Below are 19,802 nucleotides of genomic sequence, written 5' to 3'. Positions count from 1 at the left end.
GATCTATTCATAATGTGTACGTGTACAGTGGCAGGCTGTGTATGGTGGATAGCTGCATGGCTATCTTAGTCAAGTTTGATTGCCCTGCAAGTCTGTCACCTCCAGGAAGCATTGTATATACATAATAGGTGTAAGTTACATGGTATGTCTTTGTTTATTTATTACTTCCAGGGAAACTTTATATAATGCCAAGAGTTATGTTGCATGTGGGTTGATGAGACAACCATAAATGACAATGTTGTGTCTGGTAGTTTACTTAGTAGGGTGCCAAGTTCATTACGTGAAGCCATTAATAATAATAGTTTGAGCAAGATGGATGATGGTGTAGCTCTGATAGCTCTGCTCTCCTTCTGCTTAATGCCTTGTAAGTTTCAGAGTAGCCAACAATAGCAATAATTATACGATAAGGTTCTATTCCTTACAGGTATCCATGGCCAGACTTGCAGTGAAACCTTCAATCTGACTGCTACAATTTCTATAAATGCTTCACTGGCTACCTCCTGCATACAGTGCATTAATGTAAATGGAGAGATTACAACTAATGCACAGTGGACTGCCCGAGCCCAACCTAGTAGCATAGTTCTTTCCAACGGAATGAATGGAGTTACTATAGAAAACGGTATCTTGGTAATCAATGATGCCACTGCTTTTTTTGGTCTGGGGATACCTGTCATCCTACGATGCACTGGCAGCGAGGATGAGTTCGTTTATCAAACTGGTAAGTGGCTATAGAGAATTTGGACCATCATACAGTTCTCATTCACTCTGTGTTCGCAGCCCCACAGTGCCCCACCACTCTCCTCCCTCCTCTCAATGGAAGAGTGTCTGCTACCTACACCTGTTCCACTGGCTACACTCTGATTGGTTCCTCTACACGTACCTGTCAGACCAATGAGCAGTGGAGTGGAAATGCTCCAACTTGTCAACTCACTAGTGAAGGTGATTGTGAGATCGATGTTGTCATGTTATTAAGCTGCTGTACAAGCTGATTGATTAATTTCTCACAGTCTAATACTTGATTGTACAATGCATTTAACAATGACTGAAGCTCAGCAACTTCTTTCCCCCATACCAGCACTACAGTGCCCCACCCTCCCCCCTCCTCTCAATGGAAGAGTGTCTGCTAGCGGAGGTGCAGCTACCTACACCTGTTCCACTGGCTACACTCTGATTGGTTCCTCTACACGTACCTGTCAGACCAATGAGCAGTGGAGTGGAACTACACCAACATGCAGTAAAGTACAATGCCCTGAACTATCTCCTCCATCTCATGGAACTGTGTCGCTATATAGAAGTTCAGGAGCCTCTGAGAACAGAGCCATCTACAGATGTTCCACTGGCTACATTCTGAGTGGCTCCTCTAGATCTGTACGTTTCTGTGACCATGGAGTGTGGAGTGGAAATGCTCCAACTTGTCAAGGTGATTGTAATGTTGTCATAAGCTGCTGATTGATTGATCTTTCACAGTTAAATACTAGCTTACATTGTAAATAACAAGGACTGAAGTTCAGCAACTTCTTTCCCCCATACCAGCATTACAATGCCCCACTCTCCCCCCTCCTCTCAATGGAAGTGTGTCTGCTAGCGGAGGAGATACAGCTACCTACACCTGTTCCACTGGCTACACTCTGATTGGCTCCTCTACACGTACCTGTCAGACCAATGAGCAGTGGAGTGGAAATGCACCAACTTGTCAAGGTGATTGTGATCGAGTTGTCATAGCTTTTTACATTGTTATTTACAAGCTGCTATACAAGCTAATTGATTGATCTTTCACAGTCTAATACTTGCGTTACATTGATTGTACGTACTGACTGAAGCTCAGCAACTTTTTTCCCCCATACCAGCACTACAGTGCCCCACTCTCCCCCCTCCTCTCAATGGAAGAGTGTCTGCTAGCGGAGGAGATACAGCTACCTACACCTGTTCCACTGGCTACACTCTGATTGGCTCCTCTACACGTACCTGTCAGACCAATGACCAGTGGAGTGGAACTACACCAACATGCAGTGAAGCACAATGCCCTGAACTATCTCCTCCATCTCATGGAACTGTGTCGCTATATAGAAGTTCAGGAGCCTCTGAGAACGCAGCCTTCTACAGATGTTCCACTGGCTACATTCTGAGTGGCTCCTCTAGATCTGTACGTTTCTGTGACCATGGAGTGTGGAGTGGAAATGCTCCAACTTGTCAAGGTGATTGTAATGTTGTCATAAGTTGCAGATTGATTGATCTTTCACAGTTAAATACTTACATTGCATTGATTGTAAATAACAAGGACTGAAGTTCAGCAACTTCTTTCCCCCATACCAGCACTACAATGCCCCACCCTCCCCCCTCCTCTCAATGGAAGCGTGTCTGCTAGCGGAGGAGATACAGCTACCTACACCTGTTCCACTGGCTACACTCTGATTGGTTCCTCTACACGTACCTGTCAGACCAATGAGCAGTGGAGTGGAAATGCACCAACTTGTCAAGGTGATTGTGATCGAGTTGTCATGGCTTTTTACATTGTTATTACAAGCTGCTATACAAGCTAATTGATTGATCTTTCACAGTCTAATACTTGCGTTACATTGATTGTACACTGAATGCATGACTGAAGCTCAGCAACTTCTTTCCCCCATACCAGCACTACAGTGCCCCACCCTCCCCCCTCCTCTCAATGGAAGAGTGTCTGCTAGCGGAGGAGATACAGCTACCTACACCTGTTCCACTGGCTACACTCTGATTGGCTCCTCTACACGTACCTGTCAGACCAATGACCAGTGGAGTGGAACTACACCAACATGCAGTGAAGCACAATGCCCTGAACTATCTCATCCATCTCATGGAACTGTGTCGCTATATAGAAGTTCAGGAGCCTCTGAGAACACAGCCTTCTACAGATGTTCCACTGGCTACATTCTGAGTGGCTCCTCTAGATCTGTACGTTTCTGTGACCATGGAGTGTGGAGTGGAAATGCTCCAACTTGTCAAGGTGATTGTAATGTTGTCATAAGCTGCTGATTGATCTTTCAAGCATTGATTGTAACAATGTAAACAATGACTGAAGTTCAACAGCAACTTCTTTCCCCCATAACCAGCACTACAGTGCCCCACTCTCCTCCCTCCTCTCAATGGAAGAGTGTCTGCTACCTACACCTGTTCCACTGGCTACACTCTGATTGGTTCCTCTACACGTGCCTGTCAGACCAGTGAGCAGTGGAGTGGAAATGCTCCAACTTGTCAAGGTGATTGTGATCTATGTTGTCATGGTTTTTTACATTGTTATTTACAAGTTGTTGTACAGGCTGATTGATTGCTCTCTCACCAGAGGAGGTAGGACACGCATCACGTGCGCCTCAGTAATTAACAATTCAGGTTTAACTGCAAAGATTTAGACAAGGATTTGTGCATGAAAAATACGGATCTTCAAGCAGCCAAAAACAGCAGCGATCACACGGTAATTTTCTCTAAATTTAGCTATCATGTAGTGAAAGGATAGTACTAACTTGTGGATCAGCGATCTCCGTGGGATCCCGGCTCAATAGCTTGAAATTCACCATCAAACCTAGTGGTTTTTACTGTATATAAGCTACTACGGAGAGCAGTCTATAGGGAGGTTAACTCAGGTTAGTTACCGTCTTCCATAACAGTTTACAATTAACTTTCGAGATTACTAGAAGGTGATGTGAGCTAGCTTGCTAGAGAGCACAACAGTAGATCTACCACAGGCACATGTAAGGAAAGGTTAAAGGTCAAGAGCCTAACGTAAACATTAAATGCCACACATTCCATTGCCATGTGACTGATGACACACGTCCCACCTCCTCTGATCTCTCACAGTCAGATTGTACAATGTCATTATAAAACAAAAACTGAAGCTCAGCAACAACTGAACTGTAGAGGAGCTTAGAATGTAGCCAGTGTTACATCGATATCTGTAGATGGCTTATGTCCCCAGGGGTTCCTGAACACTTAGCAACACAGTGCTTGTTTACATTGTACAATCGTGCATGGTTTTTTGTCAAAACAGGACAAAAATAGTCTTTTGATTGACCTTTACAGATGAGCCGATTTTATTAACCAATAGAACTGCTCTAATTTCCTGGGTGTTTCCCGGGGGTCAGGTGATCAAATTCCTCGTACAATACAAAGAGCGCTTCAATAATTGGACCTCTGATAATAACGTTATGGAGAGAAGGGTGCCCGGCAATGTTACCATGGTGATGTTGACGGATCTAATACCGAGTGCTTTGTATGACATACGTGTTGCATCTGTCAATGCGATGGGAACATCTCAGTTCTTCTTTCAGGGAGAATTTTTCACACAACATGTGTCTTGCATGCACACACTGTTTAGTATGAATAGTGGTGTGCAGGACAACTACTGTACGAGTTTAATTTTCCCCTCCACCCACACACACACATCACACACATGCACACACTGTTTAGTATGAATAGTAGTGTGCAGGACAACTACTGTACGAGTCTAATCTCCTCCTCCACCCACACACATGCACACACCACACATCACACACATGCACACACTGTTTAGTATGACTAGTGGTGTGCAGGACAACTACTGTACGAGTTTAATTTTCCCCGCCACCCACACACACACACACACATCACACATCACACACATGCACACACTGTTTAGTATGAATAGTAGTGTGCAGGACAACTACTGTACGAGTTTAATCTCCCCCTCCACCCACACACACAGCTCCCTCTCTGCCCCCACACACACACACACACACACACACAACTCCCCCTCCACACACACACAACTCCTTCTCCGCCCTCACACACAACTCCCCCTCCACCCACCTACACACAGCTCCCTCTCCCGCCCACACACACAACTCCCCCTCCACTCACACACACACACACACACACACACACACACACACAACTCCCCCTCCACCCACCTACACACAGCTCCCTCTCCCGCCCACACACACAACTCCCCCTCCACTCACACACACACACACACCCCTCCACACACACACAGCACCCTCACCGCCCACTGTTGCCGGTCCTCCCGGGGAAGTATTTGCTGGTCAGACAACACAACTCAACTGTTCCTCCAGTGTCAGTAATGTTCTTACTCTACGCTGGGTGCGTGTTGGTCGACTTCGTCTGCCCTGGTCTGCCACTCAAGTTGGCAATAACCTCGTGTTCATCAACCCACAATCTACAGACACTGGGACCTACTCTTGCACTCTGACCTCCACCAATGTGGGTAGTAACATCATTATCAGCTTCCTCACACCACCTACAGAAAGTTCGACACTTACAGAAAGTCCAACACTTACAGAAAGTCCGACACTTACAGAAAGTCCGACACTTACAGAGAGTCCGACACTTACAGAAAGTCTGACACTTACAGAAGGTTTGTTATTTTTTAACCAATTACCAGTCTATTAGAATATGTTCATATACGTATATAGGAACAAGTGGAAGTGTCGTTAACGAAGTGGTAATTGCTGTGTCTGTGGTTGGAGTTATTGGAGTCATAGTGATCATACTACTGATATTGTTGGTTTATAAGAGACGAAGACCTTCTTATTCCAATGACCAAAGTGAGTGTAAGTATTGTTTGGACTAGTATAATTGTGTGTTCTGTTACTGACTACATATCACATGCACAGCAAGGAATCCCGCAGGTATATGTTTTGCTCAAATAATTAATCTACATGCAGGTGAAACAGTAGCGATATTGAACTGAACAATGCAGCCTTACAGAGTGAGACCGTAATTTCATTTCTAGTAACTGTGTATGCATAATATTTTATACCATAAAGCCGCTTGTATTATAGAGATGTGTTTGAATGAGTTTGTTATATGAAAATTTCCACTGATCTATAGTTCAGAGTACGTTGGTTCTGAGAGTGGTGCTCTGTTACTAGTAGCATGAGCGTACAAGTGTTCGCTGTCCATCAGGTGGTGGTTCGTTAGAGGGGGCATGTCCAGAGGGGCTGACGGTGTGGAATAGGTGGGGTGGGAGGGGCTTGGGGTGGAGTGGGCGGGGTCACTCTCGCTCACCGGACGAGGGGGTAGTGGAATATTCTGATGACTGGGGGTCAGTTGGTGGGAACTACCTCTGGGGGGCACCATATTGTAAGTGTTAAACACAGCGCTCAATCTCAGCTCCCCTGTGCTGCTATACAATGGATTGTCCGATAACGTTTCCTTGGGGGGTGGAGCTAGTTGATCGTAGATAGAAGGAGAGCGGACTGGAATAGTATCGTAGTGTGTGTTGTGTGGTACTGCTGTGGGCGTATCCACCCCCTCACTGAACTTGCCGTAGTTCTGATTGGATACCATCTCTAGAGAATCACAACGTTGGATTTTAGATTCTGTGTCTGTATAGAGAGAAGAAATGATGTAATTTATTGCATGGTATTAGGAAAAAAGGGAATTAGCTATAATTATGTATAGTTTGCCTTTATTAGCTCCACTACATCATAACATGTACGTTCCATGCATTCCATGCATTCCTATATGCATTATATACAACAAGCCTATAACATGCATACCTGTTTTATTGCTGCGTACAATACAGACCACCACCAGTATGATGATCACCACTAGCAACAGCAGCAGCACACCACCTCCAATTCCACCAGCTATAGCAGCCACTGCAAGAGAAATATATAATTATAGTCAATAAAATTAGACTAAAGGTAGTACTAAAACCGAAAGCATTTCAATAGAGCATCTTTGAACGGCCATAAATTTGGTTCTGTTGGTCATAATGTTAATTTTCTGACAGCTTAGAGAGGGGCCTTTCAGATGATGTAGAATTTTGTCAGGGCCATAATAATCCATGGTACGGCCAAATTGACAACTATAGTTTTAATGATTGACACCATTTAAAAGGTCTGCTTCTAAGCTTTCAGAAAATCAGAATTTGTACCATCAGCTCTAGTTACAGAGCCAACTCCAAATGAAGGGGATCTATAGCGTTACTATACCTGGTAGTTGTGCATCTTCTGAGTCAGCCACGATCACTCTAACAGGTTCTGAGAATGAACTTGTCCCGTATTGATTCTCAGTCCTCACAGTGAAGATGAAATCACCACCTTGCACAAAACCAGAGGTAACAGTCAGTTCAACAATGGCCCCATCTCGATAGTTTGGACGTGGAATGGAGGTTTCAAACATCAACGTGGAATTGGTATCCACGACTTGAATCAGGAATTGGAAGGTGGAGTCTGATGGTCCGGTTCCAGACGCAGACGTGCTAACAGTGAGGAGTGCTTGTAGTGAGTTGTTTGAGATGATGCCATGTATGAGTGGTATCTGTGGTATGCCTGCATGTCAGTGTGGGTGTAGGTGCATAGGAAGATATGCAGTGTTGTGGGAAACTCCTTGTTGGCTGTAGCTACCCACCTTTCATGCCACTTAATTAGCACCTGTTGCTCAGTAATACAATATATAGCCCAGGTGGATTAGATGTCTACTGGCTTAATAGATAGATGTGCATTTAGCAGTAGATCAATTCATGCCTAATTTACCAAGCTACAACAATAAATTAGCCTTTTCACCTCATTTGAAATGAAAACCTTATTAGAGAAAACATAAGTAAACTACTATAGCTATACAGTGTACACAGTGGGACCATAGGCTCTGTACACTAGCTACAGTGTACACAGTGGGACCACACTATAGGCTCTGTACACTAGCTACAGTGTACACAGTGGGACTACACACTATAGGCTCTGTACACTAGCTACAGTGTACACAGTGGGACCACAAGGCTCTGTACACTAGCTACAGTGTACACAGTGGGACTACACACTATAGGCTCTGTACACTAGCTACAGTGTACACAGTGGGACCACACTATAGGCTCTGTACACTAGTCAACACACTACAGATTAATTAGTCTAGCATTTCGGCTTTTTGTTTTTTAATTTCAAGCTATAGTGCATGTGAAAGTACCTGTTGTTAGCCACAGTGCAGGACAGACTGATACAGCCTCTCCTAGAGCATTGCTTGCACTAATTCTAAATGTGTAGAACTCCCCTGCAGACAAACCCCTCACGGATACTGAGCTCTGCTCCAATAGGTCCGCCATAATCGGTGTGAAGTCCACAGCCTCAGGCGTTGCATACGCCACCTCCTGTGAGGTGAGGTTGAGGCCACCGGTGTGCACGAGTACCCAGCTGACTGTCGCTACTCCATCAGAGGAGAAAGTGTTGGAACAAACCAACGCTGGTGCTATACGTATGGGTGTGTGTGTGAGGTGTGTGTGTGTGTGTGTGTGTGTGTGTGTGTGTGTGTGTGTGTGTGTGTGTGTGTGTGTGTGTGTGTGTGTGTGTGTGTGTGTGTGTGTGCGTGTGTTTGGATCCGGAGAGATTAGTGGAAAACATGAAATGTGTGTACACTTCAAAAGGGAACTACATAAGTCGATGTACATGTATAGAATCAAATTATTGAACTTGTACATATTTTCTCTAGATAGCTGTATCCAGACAGGCGATGGTTATGGTGAGCATATTGCCATGAATGGGTTCAGTCAGTACAAACAGAGCACACACAAAAGCACAGCATTGTTTACCTGAAGTATTAGTAGAATCAACAACAGTGACACTACTGTGACTGGCAGCCACAACACCTTGCAAGAGAGTGCTAGCCACCACTGCAACACTGTACTCTGTACCAGGTATCAGTGATGTCATGTTGACACTGAGTCGTGGTTGCTCCACGGTTAGTGTGACGGGTGACTCGTTGTTTGAGGGGGTGGCTGTGAGTGTGAAGTGAGTGGGCGGGTCCAGTGGTGATAGCCAACTGACGTAAAACCATGTAGCCCCTCGTTCGTTTATTGTTACATTCACTGGAGATGGTGGACGAGCTGTAACAATGAGAGATATAATTACGTGTTCAGAAGATGTTTTGCATGCACTCACTGATAACAGTCAATGACAGCATCCTCTCAACGATTACAGCCGTCTCAGTGGAGGTCAGAGTGCAGGTCCAGTTCCCTGTGTCGCTCAACTGTGCACTGAGGATTGTTAGACTGACTAGCTCTGGTCCATTGTTGAACACGAATGCTGTGTCAGCAGTGTCTATTACACTGTCTGCACTGTCCCTCCATTGCACACTAGGTACTGGGTGTCCAACCACGTTAGTCCCACACATCAGAGTGAGGTTAGCTTGCTCCTCCACAGCGGCCAGAGCTGACTCAGCAGCATCAAGCTCAGGTCCATCTAATTACAATATGCAGCATGTAACTCAATATGTAACTATTTACAAGCAATGTAATGTAGCTATCATTAGCACAAAACTTACAGAATATTTCCAATTCAATACGTCCATTTCCAGTTCCAATAATGCTCTCAGAGTCTCCTAATCTCGAGTTAGTAGCTGACAAAGTGTACGTTCCATTGTCCTCTCTTCTCACTGGGTTGATGTTTAGTAGAGTGTAGCCAAACGCTGCTCTAGTGGAGTTGCTAATGATGACACCATCTTTCTGCCACTCAAAGTCCCGAGGGAATGGAAACGTTTCTCTCAGGCCTTGACTGACGTTCACACTCACGCTGTCCCCTTCTGTTACACTCAACTGTTCATTACTATTGAGTAATGGTGGAGCTGCAAGTATAAGAGCAACAATTTGAAATAGTGGCGAAGAAATGAGGAATTTCCCCATATACACACCCACCCACCCACACACACACACACACACACTTACTGTAAACTCTCAGCTCCCAATATCCATCAGTATTTTGTCCATGTCCACAGAAGAGCCTCACGTTATGCAGTCTATGTGTGAGATTCACAATAGTTAACTGGTTACGGAAGGTTGGAAACGGGAAATCACTGCCTCTCTCTGTTCCAGTGATAGCAAACTCTGGATGATCATTCGTACGAATACTAACTAGCGATAGACCCAGGAAGTTATCAAGTAACCAAGCGGTGGTAACTTTTGTGGTTACGTTATTGTTCCTGCTGAATTGGTCGCAATTGAACGTATGGTTGGTTCCTGGGAGGCCTGCTACAACAGTGCCAATGCTGGGAATGTAGTTTGCTCCAAATGTGGTTAATTGGCTGAGACCTGCAGTATGTAATGATAGTAAAATGGAGGGATACACTAGCTAAAGATGGCTATAGTCTATATAATTATATAGTAACTCACAGTAGGGTACAAGAGATAGAGCTAGCACAGAGAGTAGAATTGACTTCATGCTTGTTATTGTTAGTGAGTTCTGATTTCCTGACACAGTTTACATGCCATTGATGCCAATCTGTAACAGTCAGCCCCTCCCTCTCATAGTCTGCGCATGGGCAACGGTACAAATCTTGCCTCGGGTCAAGCCGCGGGGTGTGCGGTCAGCCCCACCCTCTCAAAGTCTGCGCATGGGCAATGGAATTAGATTGCTACATTTGAGGGGTGGGGCAGCTATAATTCTTGAGGTCAAAATTAATATACCACAACCAAAACAAGCATTTCTGATCTGCAGCTAGCACAGAAGCTTAGCTAGCTAGATAATTGACAAACTTCTAACTAAACAGTACAAGCAAGCGGGCCTGAGTACCAGTGTACAGGATGACTAGTCTAACACTACCGACTATTGTAGTTGTATTACTGTCACTAGCAACACAAGGTAAGTGTTTGTATACCCATATTAAAACTGTGAGATATAATTATTAAAACTGTCTCTGCCCCTCTAGGCTACTGTGCTGTGGATGCTAGTGTAGATAACGTGAGTCCAACACCTAACACCACCATAGCAGAGCTGGTAGGGCCTGCTAGTCTCCGGTTCAACTGTGATATCTATGAAGACAGAAGTGGGAATGATACTCGAGTAACAACTGCTTGGTTCCTACGGTTTCCTTCAAATCCAGAGAATCTGTTTGTTATACAAACTGCAGCTACACACCCTGAGTTTAATATAAGTGGAACTGCCAGACAGGGCGGTCCATTCCCAACGTTTAGAAATAGTCTGACTCTTATAAATATGACGAGTGCTCTGGATGAGGTTTGGTTGATTTGTGGCCATTCAGCTCAAGGAGTCAACGATCTGGCCAGGTGGAGACTCAGAGCATACTGTAAGTGATAATAAACCAATAATTACTATATACCGTAGTGCTAGAAATGTATGCGTGATACCAAACTCTATTTATGCAAGCGCTTGCCATGTCGCATAAATTTGTACATATATCGCACAATATATTTTTATTAAGCTTACTATTCGAGGCCAGAAATATTTTATGCTCGTATACAATTCTAGCCAGCACTACGGTATGCTGTGCACGTTTTTATTAAGTAATATAGCATTTATAATTATTTTGCTGATTTTGTTTGAGGGTTAGCAATTCTCCACAAAAATGATTCCAACGAACATAGCTAGCGGCTGATGTCATGTGCATTGACATTTATTCAACAAAAGGAATGTTTTTAGATGCAAAGTTAAGTACCGCGAAAATGTCGTGCTATACGGTTCTATGCAATGCATGTTTACCCCCCCCCCCCACTTTCACTTCACAGACCCCCCACAGCTTAGTAATGGACGGGTGATCAAAGTGGATGAAAGAGACGGGAACATCCCAGTGGATATAGCCACACCCCCTCTAGCCTACCCCACCCCCACTGACTTCCAGTGGACTAAAGACGGGGTTACTATACCAACCAGCCCTCGTGCGACTTTCAGCTACCCCAGTGTTCTATTCAACAGTCTAGAGCGAAGTGATTCCGGGCTCTACAGTCTGACTGCTACCAACCACCGTACTGACAATGGAGTAGCTATTGGAACTGGCCAGGGCAGCTTCACTCTGGATGTACTATGTGAGTGGTAGTACAGTGGTGTTTCTGTTAGCTCTTGGCTGTGTCGAGAGGGTTAGACCACATCAAAGAAACAATACTGGGAATAGTAAATTAATATTATCTGTTACCCCCCCTTGTCTTCTATATAAGGTATCTTTATGTAGTGTAAAGTTAGTCCCCCCCCCCACACACACACCCCACACACACACCCCACACACACACGTACAGTTGGCCCTGACATAGTTCCCAGCACACAGATATACTCAGCTGTGGTTGGAGATTCTATTACCCTAGTGTGTGGTACATCACTGGAGAGCAACCCCATGGCAACCATCGCGTGGTTGGACCAATTGGGGCTCCCTATTCCAAATGCTGGCCGCTACACTTTCAACAATGGCACGGAGGTGATCAGTCTTGACTTTAGTTTTACGAGGGCTGGTGATAGTGGTGTGTGGGCGTGTGTGCTGGGCGTGAGTGATCCTGATGTGATGGTGGCCAGTGGCGGACAATTGGTATCCAGGGACAACAAAGAGATCGGCAGCAGAACCAATCAGATCACACTAGTCATTGTTGGTGAGTACATCTGTAGTACACTGATCAATATCACATTATATATTGACTACTTATTGTTAAAATTTACTACTAGACTCTATAATTATAATTATAAAATTAATTGTTCAGCATAATTATATAGTTTATATTTTCCCTCCCTCCCTGTTGTTGGGAGTTTCCTCGTAATCTAATTAATAGTTTTATAATTTCTCTATGGTTTCCTCGTCGGAACCGTAATTAATGCTCTAGCTTAAATAACAGGAAAACAGTATATTTTCCCTAGCTGTTGTTAGTGCCTTGTTTAATCTAATTAACAGGAAATTGTTTTTAATTTCTCTCTCTAGTTCCCCCGTCTGAGCCACAAGTGGTAGAGGTCCAATCTCAAGCCACCAACGCCACACTATCATGGACAAAGCCCTCGGACGCTGGTCAGCCCGGTATAACAGCCTATCAGATTACAGCCGATGACGGCATGGTCACGCCCATAGTGTACACCTCTAGTGATAACCTCACAGAACAGACAATCACTGGATTGTTGCCGGGGAGGGAGTATCAGTTCACTGTACGAGCTGTGTCTTCCTCAGGGGATGCTATGGCTCTTAGCAACGCTAGTCTCCCGGTGTTTGCTAACACCTCGACTACTGGTCAGTTAGAATGTGCTTGTTTGATATGTTTTAATTATATAATTAGTTTGAGTGGGATAGGAAATCTGAGCTTGTTTCTTAGGATATTAGTAGCAATACAGCCATATATAGACAACGCCTGGGTAAGCTACCATAAAATTAATTATAGCGTGTTGTTTTCATCTGGTGGAAATTTTTAATTAATAATAAATTGGGTAAATTATTCAATTACGAATATTTAGAACACAATAATTATATTTAGTTCGTACAAAAATCTAAAATTACCTTCTATATACGTTAATGAACTCTTGACGTTATTATATTGTACCCCCTGTGCAGTACCTGCCCCCCGCTGTGATTCTGCCGTCTCTAACAATGGTGCTATCACGATCACCTCGTCACTCCTCCACACTGGTGGCCTCCCGCTATCAAGCCTCACCATATCCTATACTTACACTGAAGGCCTGAATGTGGTGCAAGGTGGACAGCCAGAGATGGTGTCTAGTGATGAAACAAGCCATTCCTTCCCTGGCCTCATAACAGGGTTTGCGTACACGTTCAGTGTGACAGCTGTGAATACCGAGGGCACTGCTGTGGCTGTGTGTACTCCAGTGGACCATCTGATTGGTGGGTTATAATATTTTTTAGGAATTGCTATGACAACATTAGCTATACCCACTGTTGCTATGACAACATTAGCTGTCCCCACTGTTATTTTCGTATGGTGGAAATCGTATTGTAGAGTATCATACGAAAATTAAAACTACAAATTACTCCACTGCAACAGGTTATACGTCACTATATCCTGAGCTGTACGAATATTTAGAACACTTAAGTTTATACGAACATTTACACTGGTCAACGAAAATTACCCGCTACACAGTTATTATAATTATTATTTAGACACTAGTTGATAAGATCTACATGGGAAGTACATGGGAAGTACATGGGAAAAGTGCCTCAGAGCAGGTATACTATGGGACTTAGTATACCTGCAAATTTACTTAGTATACCTAGTATTCTGTTGTCAAGTAATTGTATTGTAGTCAAGCAGTTTGCGCATGCGCACCAGTATCTAGACACTGTTTTGTCGGTGTCCATGTGATTTAGAAGCCCTCAGCCACTAGTTACAGTGGGACCACACTATAGGCTCTGTAGCTACAGTGTGCACAGTGGGACCACACTATAGGCTCTGTACACTAGCTACAGTGGGACCACACTATACGCTCGGGATACTAAATCAGTGCCTTTGGGCTTCTAAATCCCATAGACACCTCCAAAACAGTGTCTAACTATTATATAAACAGCAGAGTGCTTAAAGTTGGTATATTAATTATAATTATTATACCACATAAGCATTGATCTTGCTACATTTGAAATCTTCACCGTGTAACTAAGATTGCTTGTATGCGCAGGTATACCGATGGAGCCTAAGCAACCCACAGTGACTGCCGTAGGCCCTAATTCTGTCGAGGTTACCATGGAGACGAACTCTCCGGGAGTACAGGAAGGAGCAACCTTCTACTACGACCTTAAATACGCAGCATTACAGGACGACAGTGTCATGGGCAGTGTGGAGGTAGAGGTGTCGAGAGGAGGACCTATTACTCAACGTGTGGATGGGCTTATGCAAGGTTACATATACGTCTTCAGCGTTAGAACAAGAAACACATTTGGAGAGTCGAGATTTGTGACGTCCGAGCCTCTTAACTTCAATGGTGAGAACGAGGGAATGATTAGCGTTGACTGTACTATGCTGTGAGGGTCTTGTACATGTATACGTAGTTCACATCTCTTTCTTTCTCTCTTTCTTACCGATAACAAGCGCTTGTGTTAACTATCCCTAACCCCCCACACACACACACAGGCACAATGGCCGCCCCCTCCGCCCCCATAGGTGCTATAGTGGGTGGTGTGGTGGGTGGAACGGTTGTGGTGATCATCATCCTCCTCATCGTGGTACTACTGATCCTGTTTGCCAAAGCTAGAGGTCAGTCTCATAGTGTGTTCACCTCACTTGAAATAACAATTTAAAAGCAGAAATGCTACTCTAATTGACCTGCAGTGTGTAGCTAGTGTACAGAGCCTATAGTGTGGTCCCACTGTGTACACTGTAGACTAGTGTACAGAGCCTATAGTGTGGTCCCACTGTGTGCACTGTAGCTAGTGTACAGAGCCTATAGTGTGGTCCCACTGTGTGCACTGTAGCTAGTGTACAGAGCCTATAGTGTGGTCCCACTGTGTGCACTGTAGCTAGTGTACAGAGCCTATAGTGTGGTCCCACTGTGTGCACTGTAGCTAGTGTACTGAGCCTATAGTGTGGTCCCACTGTGTGCACTGTAGCTAGTGTACAGAGCCTATAGTGTGGTCCCACTGTGTGCACTGTAGCTAGTGTACAGAGCCTATAGTGTGGTCCCACTGTGTGCACTGTAGCTAGTGTACTGAGCCTATAGTGTGGTCCCACTGTGTGCACTGTAGCTAGTGTACAGAGCCTATAGTGTGGTCCCACTGTGTGCACTGTAGCTGGTGTACAGAGCCTATAGTGTGGTCCCACTGTGTGCACTGTAGCTGGTGTACAGAGCCTATAGTGTGGTCCCACTGTGTGCACTGTAGCTGGTGTACAGAGCCTATAGTGTGGTCCCACTGTGTACACTGTAGCTGGTGTACAGAGCCTATAGTGTGGTCCCACTGTGTGCACTGTAGCTAGTGTACAGAGCCTATAGTATGGTCCCATGCACTGTAGCTAGTGTACAAAGCCTATAGTGTGGTCCCACTGTGTGCACTGTAGCTAGTGTACAGAGCCTATAGTGTGGTCCCACTGTGTGCACTGTAGCTAATGTACAGAGCCTATAGTATGGTCCCACTGTGTACACTGTAGCTAGTGTACAGAGCCTATAGTGTGGTCCCACTGTGTGCACTGTAGCTAGTGTACAGAGCCTATAGTGTGGTCCCATGCACTGTGTACACTGTAGCTAGTGTACAGAGCCTATAGTGTGGTCCCACTGTGTGCACTGTAGCTAGTGTACAGAGCCTATAGTGTGGTCCCACTGTGTGCACTGTAGCTAATGTACAGAGCCTATAGTATGGTCCCACTGTGTACACTGTAGCTAGTGTACAGAGCCTATAGTGTGGTCCCACTGTGTGCACTGTAGCTAATATACAGAGCCTATAGTATGGTCCCACTGTGTACACTGTAGCTAGTGTACAGAGCCTATAGTGTGGTCCCACTGTGTGCACTGTAGCTAATGTACAGAGCCTATAGTATGGTCCCACTGTGTACACTGTAGCTAGTGTACAGAGCCTATAGTGTGGTCCCACTGTGTGCACTGTAGCTAGTGTACAGAGCCTATAGTGTGGTCCCACTGTGCGCACTGTAGCTAGTGTACAGAGCCTATAGTATGGTCCCACTGTGTACACTGTAGCTAGTGTACAGAGCCTATAGTGTGGTCCCACTGTGCGCACTGTAGCTAGTGTACAGAGCCTATAGTGTGGTCCCACTGTGTGCACTGTAGCTAGTCTACAGAGCCTATAGTGTGGTCCCACCGTGCACACTGTAGCTAGTGTACAGAGCCTATAGTGTGGTCCCACTCTGTGCACTGTAGCTAGTGTACAGAGCCTATAGTGTGGTCCCACTGTAGCTAGTGGGTTGGCTTATGTTTTTGACATTTCCAGTGAGCTGAAAGGTTTGCTGTATTGTGAAAGCTTTGGGATAGATAGTAATCTCTAGTTATTGTGCTAGTACAGTAGGTTGTGTGCCTCCATTACATGTGATTGTGCTTTGGGATAGATATCTTAATCTTAGTGTTGTATCTAGACCAGAACAATAGCGTACAGTGGTGTTATGTGCAATGACATAATTATGTGGTTTAGTGTGTGTGTTACCTAGACTGCTAATTTGGCTGATGTTAAGTGGTGTTTGCCCATATTTTAAGTTTTCGTAGGAAGTGATAGCAAGCATATAATTTTATACCCAAAACAAGAGAAACCTTAAATCAAATTTGGGTAGTAAGCAACTACATCACCTTTCAGTACTGTTTTATGTTTAGCCTTAGGCTCATTTTTTGGTAAATAATGACCTGATGGGATAGCTTGTGTGAAGCAGTTAACCTTACTTTATATAAGCTATTGATATTCATACAAGATGGACTGATTAAGACTGCACTGAATAGCGTAGTCAACAAGCCATGGTAATTGTTTGTGTGCTTCACTGCTTATCATAGCTGCCATTAACAGTGAGTTTAACATTGAGTGTGTTAGCATTCCTCGTCCATGTTAAGGCAAACCACCTGTATCGACTATATCGACTATATCGACTATATCGACTATATCGACTATATCGACTATATCGACTATACCAGTACAGTACTAGTACAGTGGATTGCAGTGCACTTGCAAGAAAGCAAACCACATGCAGTTAGAGAGCCTAATATGTCATTATCTATCCTAAGCTTGCTGATTAGGGCCAAACTGAAAAAAATGGATGCGTAGTTGACCACTTCTGAAAATGTGGCGTAGACCTGATAAAAGTAAAAATTATGAAAAAGAGAAAGAACCTAATTTACATAAAAGGTTTAAATTGAGTCATCAACCGGTTTCCGTGAATTTCAGATGATGTGTTAAAATCTAAAATTTTGTCAGAACCCTAATTTGTCATTTTCAGCCTTTGACCATGGTATGCCAAATTGGCAAATAACGAAATTTGATATACCATTTGAAACAAGCTATAAGCTTTCATAAAATCATACAATGTTGAATTTGGGGACCATCAGAACTCTAGTTACAGAGCTGATTCTAGTACTCTTAAAATAAAGGGGACCTAAAGCAGCCAGCCTATACTAATCATTATGTAGCCATTATCCATGTACTTCGATTATCCGCAGAGGGAGGAAGCTATCGTGTTAGCAACAAGAGAGCAAGAAAGTAAGTTCCTAATTGTAAATAGCAGGTATCGGACCAATCAAATTGTCACTCATGCATGATGTCATATAGTGTCATCACTAGTCATAATTATCGTGTCACATGATGTCATCGTTCTCTCTCTCCTCCAGTTTATATTTGAGTGCAAATGAAACAACGTACGTAAAGTTCAAGGTTCACATGTCATATCATAATTATCATGTCATGTTATTATCAGCTCAATCGTATCGTGTAGTCATTTATTTTTCTCTGTCGATATCATATAGCGGGTTATTTTCGTATTTTCGTATTGTAGGGCATCATACAAAAATTAAAACTACCGCAATAGGTTCAACGTCACTATCCTGAGCTGTACAATACGAACATTTTAACCAGCGAAAATTTCCTGCATTATTCTGTTTATATCTCTCATAATTATCAAATTATTCCTATCCCGCCCACTCCCACACACACTCACACACTCTCCCGCCCCCACACACACACAGTCGCATTGACAGCTCTGCTGGGGTTAAGGTCGAGGAGGTTCCATTGGACGTTGGAATACCACTAGAAGGAGCGCCAAAAGTACGTCCAATAATTATTTACTGTACAGAGCACAAGATGGATTTAAATTTCAGGCTAACTTTGAATATAATTATGTCCATAACTCTGGTTGGGATAGTCTGATTTCTATAGTGAAGGATGCGTTTGTAGCTCTATGCTAGCTCTATGGAATGGTGTGCTTAGATCAATGATTGCTTTCATGTCTAAGTCTTCCAACTTTGAGGGGAAAGCATGGGCGGCTATAGCTTTGTGTTTTCTCTGAAATTAGCCTGTTTTAATAGCTATCTTTGACTGGCCATAACTCTAGTTGGGATTGTCTAAATTCACAACTAAAATGTGCATTTAGTAGCTCTTTGATGGAGCTGTATTGATTCCCTTTCTGGACCAAATCTCCCAGTTAAAGAAAAAATATGGCCTTTGTGTTTTCTTTTTGTGTGTTGATTGTATCTTGTGCAGGAACTTCACTACGCTGATTTGGAGACCTTCCGTTCTCCGAGTGCCACGCCCTCTCAAAAGAAGCCCACCTCCCCAACCACAGCCACAGAGGAGAGGGTACGTGTACCAAGTGTGTGTGTGTGTGTGTGTGTGTGTGTGTGTGTGTGTGTGTGTGTGTGTGTGTGTGTGTGTGTGTGTGTGTGTGTGTGTGTGTGTGTGTGTGTGTGTGTGTGTGTGTGTGTGTGTGTGTGTGTGTGTGTGTGTGTGTGTGTGTGTGTGTGTGTGTGTGTGTGTGTGTGTGTGTGTGTGTGTTGCGTGAGGGGCTTTTGTATGCAGCCTTGATTTTTTTATTTTCCGAAAGCTTAAAAAGGGACCTTTCAAATTTTGTTAATCGTCATCAAAGTTCATAATTATTTGAGCGATAAAAGTATTTGCCAATTTGACCATACCATTGTTCAACTACGCCCCCCGTTTAATCAACGGCATGCATGGGGACTGTTTCAGCTGCTCTCAGTGTTGTCTTGACTACTATACTATAATAATAGACTGATTTTAAGTGTTTGCCCCTTCCTGCTGTGTCTACATATTGACAATAATAATAATTATACTGACAATTGAATGAAATGATCACATCTTCAGGTGGAGTACGCTACAATAGACACGTTCAAGAAGCATCCCTCACAAGAAAACGAGGTCACACCCGACAATGACCGCCCTCCGCCCAATACAGTGTAGACCACACCCCCTTATGATTAGCTGGTGCAAACTATTGTAATTTTAATCACTCATTTTTTAACAGTTAGTAGAAAATTATTTGTATACGTACATGTGTTGTGTTAAATTTTCTTTTATTTTAAATTTTAATTCCCTTATAAATTTGCAGCGATGAATATTTTATATTGCTATAATTATAATTATAATTGCAGCATTATTTTATTATCATTATGTTGTGGCCAATATTAATACTAGAGTAT

General features: G+C 43.7%; 3 protein-coding genes across 8 annotated transcripts; 2 read left to right on the top strand and 1 right to left on the bottom strand.

Annotated features, from left to right (window-relative positions):
* Positions 1-236: 236 nt before the first annotated feature.
* Positions 237-5,841, top strand: LOC135343717 (CUB and sushi domain-containing protein 3-like). Of its 5 annotated transcripts, none has more exons than XM_064540731.1 (12): positions 237-364; positions 425-718; positions 778-939; positions 1,076-1,420; positions 1,534-1,698; positions 1,848-2,195; positions 2,314-2,478; positions 2,633-2,980; positions 3,087-3,233; positions 5,000-5,380; positions 5,439-5,570; positions 5,691-5,841. In XM_064540731.1, exons 1-12 carry the CDS (start codon positions 313-315, stop codon positions 5,714-5,716), a joined length of 2,565 nt encoding a protein of 854 aa, XP_064396801.1. In that variant the 5' UTR covers positions 237-312; the 3' UTR covers positions 5,717-5,841. The 5 variants fall into 5 exon arrangements, with proteins under 5 accessions (XP_064396801.1, XP_064396792.1, XP_064396806.1 ...); XM_064540722.1 differs by having other exon boundaries at positions 5,439-5,576; XM_064540736.1 differs by lacking the exon at positions 1,534-1,698 and having other exon boundaries at positions 5,439-5,576.
* On the bottom strand, positions 5,704-10,216 carry LOC135343752 (neural cell adhesion molecule 1-like). Its single transcript, XM_064540760.1, has 9 exons — positions 10,130-10,216; positions 9,686-10,048; positions 9,286-9,585; positions 8,904-9,203; positions 8,555-8,848; positions 7,936-8,214; positions 6,966-7,304; positions 6,528-6,629; positions 5,704-6,353 (listed from the first exon to the last, which is right to left on the bottom strand). The coding sequence occupies exons 1-9, from the start codon at positions 10,176-10,178 to the stop codon at positions 5,851-5,853; spliced, it is 2,529 nt and encodes an 842-aa protein (XP_064396830.1). The 5' UTR covers positions 10,179-10,216; the 3' UTR covers positions 5,704-5,850.
* A 178-nt stretch (positions 10,217-10,394) lies between these two features.
* On the top strand, positions 10,395-19,781 carry LOC135343772 (roundabout homolog 3-like). Of its 2 annotated transcripts, XM_064540784.1 has the most exons (13): positions 10,395-10,598; positions 10,666-11,043; positions 11,483-11,779; positions 11,987-12,331; positions 12,655-12,954; positions 13,273-13,560; positions 14,349-14,651; positions 14,801-14,923; positions 17,814-17,853; positions 17,982-18,008; positions 18,336-18,414; positions 18,850-18,945; positions 19,468-19,781. In XM_064540784.1, the coding sequence occupies exons 1-13, from the start codon at positions 10,541-10,543 to the stop codon at positions 19,561-19,563; spliced, it is 2,430 nt and encodes an 809-aa protein (XP_064396854.1). In that variant the 5' UTR covers positions 10,395-10,540; the 3' UTR covers positions 19,564-19,781. The 2 variants fall into 2 exon arrangements, with proteins under 2 accessions (XP_064396854.1, XP_064396860.1); XM_064540790.1 differs by lacking the exon at positions 17,982-18,008.
* The last annotated feature ends 21 nt before the right edge of the window (positions 19,782-19,802 follow it).

Source organism: Halichondria panicea, chromosome 1 (assembly GCF_963675165.1).
Source record: "Halichondria panicea chromosome 1, odHalPani1.1, whole genome shotgun sequence".
NCBI lineage: Eukaryota > Metazoa > Porifera > Demospongiae > Suberitida > Halichondriidae > Halichondria > Halichondria panicea.
This window is presented reverse-complemented; position numbering and strand designations above follow the sequence as displayed.